We start from the raw sequence: 5,336 nt of genomic DNA on the forward strand, positions 1-5,336 counted from the left end.
TCCTATGGATACCCAGCACTACCCAAAATGTCCCCCATCACCACCCCTTCCCCTGAACAAGAAGGAGGAAGTATGAGGACAGGACATACCAGGGAGCTAGAGAGAGAAAATGTGTTGGTGTTATTTATTTATTGTTTAGGTTTGGGTCCCATGTGTGGTAGGACTGAGTTTGTTGCTAAGTAATAAAAAGCCCACTTACACATATTAAAAAAAAACAAAAAAAAACTTATCCACCAACTTCCTCTCCTACTTCCTCCTCTTTTCTTCACCCCATCTCTCCTGTGCCATATCAACTAAAGCAGACATATCTCTTTGAAACCAAAAATCTAGCTACATAGAAAGTGCAGGTGTTCCTATTTCTGCCACCACAGTGTGTATCAAAACTCTACTGTGCATTCTAATAAAAGTCAATGGTGCTATTGTTGTCTATTTTTTAACAACCAGATACTCATATGTAGTGACTTGTATATATGTATATATATGTATGTATCTGTGTGTATACATATATATACAGTTTCTCAGAGAGAGCATTTGACCCTGGGATTTGGAATTTCAGGGTGATGAATGTCCTTGCCTCGCCCCACCCTCCTGCTTCGACCCCCGTGTGTTATCAACCGTGCCCATGATGACATTTTACAATCATTGCACGTCCAATTTGAATTTAATTTTCTTTTTGGTTTTGTTTTGATATTTTAAAGCTACCTCACACTAAAAAAACTCAACAAATCAAACTGAGGCCTTCTCCCCCTAAAGTTTTTTATACAAACCCTGTATTTTAATATTAATATGATCAATAGAAACTTGGTCATGAAAGCCCAGTCTGCTGCCCTCCCTCCCGCCCCCCCCTCCATTTGCTGTGACTTTCTACCCCCACCCCTCTCTACTGTCCACCATCAGACCCCTCACACGGGGTGTGCCCTCTGCCCTGGTGTACACACTCTCTCTCTTACTCACTCACTCACTCACTCACTCACTCACTCGCACGCACGCACGCACACACACACACACACACACACACAGTTGAAGAGTTTCAGAGTGTGTTTGACTTTGTTGCTCCAGTTCTACAGCCAGCGCAGAGGGCTCGTTTGTGTGAGGTTGTGTATATTTTTTATTATTAATAATAGTATTATTATTAATAATAACACAATTATTATATTATTATTATTTTGATCATGACTTGTTTTTGTTACGTTTTAATTAATGTAAATTGGAAATAAAAGACAAAACCAAGTAACAGGCTGAAGTTGCTTTTTATTACATCCGGTTTTGTTCTCCCCCGTGTTGAAATATCTGGGCCAGTGGTTTTGACTGTTTCGCAGGAAAGAAAAAAACACATGTCACTGTTCCCTGCTGCCATTGTGTGTTTTAGTGGTGTTGTCCAAATATATTTCCAAGGGGGAGAAACACCTCACATTTCAAGAAAAGGCAGTGGAGAGAATGTGGGGGCATTTTGATTTTGTTGATGGTAATTTGTGAAAAACAAAGAAAACGTTAAAGGTGAAGGTGGTGGAATTTCCTATCATATACTTTTATATATGTAAAATAGTTTTTCAATAATTTCCATTTGTTTAAAGCATGGTAGAGTAGAAATAGGAACACTGCAAACCATGATCTGCTCATTCTATGAATTGATAGTCTCCTGTACTTCTACTACTTCTCTTCATCTTCTTGCCTTTTTTCAACCTACAGTAGCAATAAATGGTAGAAGCATTTTTATAAACAAGGTAGAGCAACATTTGTTTTATTTTTTGTATATTTGTTGTTGGTTCATCCTAAAAGAACTTTTTGATTGATCACTTAGTTATTTAATGCAATGGTTTCTGATCTATGACTTTATCCTTGTTTGAATAATTATTGGCATACAAAAAAAATCAAAAGCTAAAACAAAGCACCGGGACAGAAATACATCACCAATAAAAGACGATACCTACAAAAGAAAACTACACACAAAGGGCATGCTTGGTTCTTGAGTTTGGGGTTATCACGGGATCACTGCAACCTTGTTATGAGCCAAAGTGGGTTAGAGATAGTATTAATGGTTAGATATTCATTTAGGGAAACTGAACTTTGAAACATCAACATTAGATGTATGATTTGTGACACACAGGTAACATTCAGGAAATATTCTGATTATTTAAATCTACAGAGTGCTTCACAAGTGGATCCACTAAGAGCAAATTCTTACTCCAATCTTTTGGCTTGGGGTCTACTACCAGGTTTTATGGACCAGTTATAATAACAATAAAAACATTGTTGTACTAAAGTTTTAACTGATTCTAATGCACAGTATTTATAACAACACAAACTTCAATAAGTCTTACTCTGCAAATTAAAAAGCGCACACACACCGTATTTAGCAAGTTACAGCACACGTAAAGTTGTCTTATGCTAGGTTTCACCTCAGCACAGAAGCACATGGGGCACAGCACTGCACAATGAACACTTAGAAGGTTGTAACTGTACACGCTGATCTGTCACAGATTACGTAAAGACACATAAATAACAGTCTACAGTCATGCTAGCGGCTCTGGGAGGCTGTAATTAGGCACAGTGGTGCTTTGAGCTAAATGCTAAAATCAGCTTGCTAACATGCTCACAATGACAATGCTAACAATCTTATGTTCAATGTTAAAGGTCCCATGACATGGTGCTCTTTGGATGCTTTTATATAGACCTTAGTGGTCCTCTAATACCATATCTGAAGTCTCTTTCCCAAAGTTCAGCCTTGGTGCAGAATTACAGCCACTAGAGCCAGTCCCACAATGAGTTTTCCTTGGTATGTGCTTTTTCTGAGTCTGTAGCTTTTGAGGAGGAAGAAAGGGGGCAAGGTGGAGGCTGAGGGTGTGGCCTTGACCAACTGCCACTTTGTTCCTTTGAAAGCCATGATGTCTCCCTCTCGAGGGTGGGCCCCTTATGACCTTGTGAGGAGCAAGATTCCAGATCGGCTCATCTGAGCTTTCATTTTCTCAAAGGCAGAGCCGGATACCCAGGGCTCGGTTTATAGCTACTGCCATTTCTAGCCACTGGGGGAAATCCTGTTAATATTTTTTTTTAAATCATAAATTGACCTTTTCATGCCATGGGACCTTTAACTAATACCAGCTTAGTTTAGTGTGTTATCATGTTAACATTTACTACTTAAAAAGTAGAGTTGAGACTGTTTTGAGAGAGGCCTTTTAGTTTCCAAATGTATGAAGAATGACAAATACTCATACATTAACCACAATGAACTCTTCCCTTAGAGAATAATACTTCACATATTGACAAAGTAAATATGAAATTAGAAACAGGTGGCTGTTAATCCTGTGATGTGTGGTCCCATATTCAGTGCATGTACCTTATACAAGTCAGGAATGGCATTACCGTCAAATAGAAGCCATTTAATGTTCTGAGGAAAGGATTCCATTTATTATCAAAGTGTTTTGCTTATTTTAACAGTGGCTGTGACAAAAGCCTATGTGGGAAATGGGAGACAGAACTATTTGTATACACCAATCAGTGCAGAGAGGACTGAAAAGCAGGATTTGAGATGAATTAAAATTAAACTAACAGAATTCTCTCAGGATAACAGGCTCCATTAATCTAATTTATGCAAACAATTTCTAAATCTGGCTGAAATGTCTTTGTACTAATCAGTGACAATCTGTGTGTACACTAAGCTGTCCAGATATTCAAGAGCTGATAGCTGCAGCTTAGAGACAAAACAGTTCACCTCAAGCTCTAATTGCTTCCTGAGCGTAGCCTTAATTTAGATCAGCTCAGTTCTCCACTGGCACAGAAACCCCTGGCTCTGTGACCGTGCATCCGGAAAGGCTTGAATAGCATCTGTGCAAAAAAAAAAAAAACTAAGTGTAAATGGCCCATAACAAAAACAAAAACTCCATATATGCACAGACTCTCACACAAATGAAACTAACGCTCGAGTTTGCACACTCTCCTTTTCAACCTGATACAGAACACACACTCCAGCTGTTTAGTGGCTTTTAAGTGTTCAGTAAGGGTCAGTTGGCCAAAAACTCCTAATTAAAACTTAATGAAAGATAAAAGACTGTATTATTGGGCTTTGTTAGAGAAGAAAAGAGGGAGTAGTCTACAGAGGGAGACAGAAGGTTATAAAGTTCAAAGAATTGTCTTTCTTTGTCCCATTCTTTTCTCCCAGTGCACATGGTAGAATTACTTCATGAATGTATTCTGTTAAATTGAGAAAAATGCAATAGGTAAAGAATTACAAAGAGAAACATGGTGGGGATGCTTACATGTAAAGAAATGCTACAATCACAAAACACAGCTGTAAAACGTTCATATCCATGGGATCAGCGTAACTCCACACAGCATTTTGAAGTTTATCAGTCCATAAAAATGCCATTTGAGTATTATTCCATTTAAATTACAGCCGAGCAGAGGTTTAGAAACCAGTGCTCAGAGTATCTATCTCTGTAGGGGTCTTGCGTGGGCTGGGCAAACTCTTCAGGTACTCCAAATGCCTGCGGGCCTCAGCTTGGTTCTGCCTCACATAGTACACTACATACACAATGACCATGAAGAACCATACAAACATTGTCACCAGCATAGCCACATCAGTGGTTTTCCTCTGCAAGCTGCAGAAATTCACTCCAGAATCCAACAATTTGACCAGCGGTTGACCGGCATGCTCACCCTGGGACCCAGGGTCCTCCCACCTGCTTCCCTCACCCACCCCCCTCACAGAGCTCTCACACACAATCCCATTCACCGTCTCGGGCTCTAGGTTCAGAGTCTCCATCAGCTCCTGAAGGGCGCAGTCACAGTGCCAGGGGTTGTGGTAGAGGCGCGTCTTTGCACGAGTGGAGCCAAACTCCTCTCTGCTGGCCTGCCTCAGCTGGTTGTGTGAGAGGTCCAGCAGGCGGAGCTCGGGACCCAAATGCCGCAGGGCCCCCGAGGCGAGCGAGTCAATGCGGTTGTGGGACAGGTAAAGGTCCCGCAGGTGGACCAGATCGCTGAAGGCAGTCTCAGGGATTTTCCGGATGTAGTTGTGTTCCAGGTGGAGGGAGACAGTTTCTGGTGGGATCCCCTCGGGGATCTCCCGCAGCCCGGCGTCTGAGCACAGCACCGTGGCCGTGTCCCAGGCACAGTGGCAGCTGACCGGGCACTGGGGGGACGCTTGGCCCCACAGAGCTGAGAACAACAGTGAGACGCGTAGCCATGAATGAAGAACCACTCCTTTACCTCTCCGTTGTTTTCCACGGATGCTGGTACATCTCTCCTCGCACCAGCTTGTGCACATCGCTTCACCATAGCCTCCTGACACACACCAGTTCCCAATCTCTCTCTCTCACACACACACACACACACACACA

The 5,336-nt window shown here is 41.6% G+C and overlaps 1 protein-coding gene across 4 annotated transcripts in view; it reads right to left on the bottom strand.

Annotated features, from left to right (window-relative positions):
- Nucleotides 1-4,230: 4,230 nt before the first annotated feature.
- Nucleotides 4,231-5,336, bottom strand: part of LOC116688450 (leucine-rich repeat-containing protein 3-like) — a 3,035-nt gene continuing 1,929 nt past the window's right edge. For 2 of the 4 annotated variants that reach the window (XM_032514499.1, XM_032514498.1), the window contains one exon: nt 4,231-5,305. In XM_032514499.1, the coding sequence (XP_032370390.1) occupies nt 4,406-5,263 (858 nt within the window). In that variant the 5' untranslated portion in view covers nt 5,264-5,305 and the 3' untranslated portion in view covers nt 4,231-4,405. Of the gene's footprint in view, nt 5,310-5,336 lie in introns of all 4 variants that reach the window. The other 2 variants (XM_032514497.1, XM_032514500.1) reach the window with 2 other exon arrangements.

This window comes from Etheostoma spectabile, chromosome 4 (assembly GCF_008692095.1).
Source record: "Etheostoma spectabile isolate EspeVRDwgs_2016 chromosome 4, UIUC_Espe_1.0, whole genome shotgun sequence".
Classification (NCBI taxonomy): domain Eukaryota; kingdom Metazoa; phylum Chordata; class Actinopteri; order Perciformes; family Percidae; genus Etheostoma; species Etheostoma spectabile.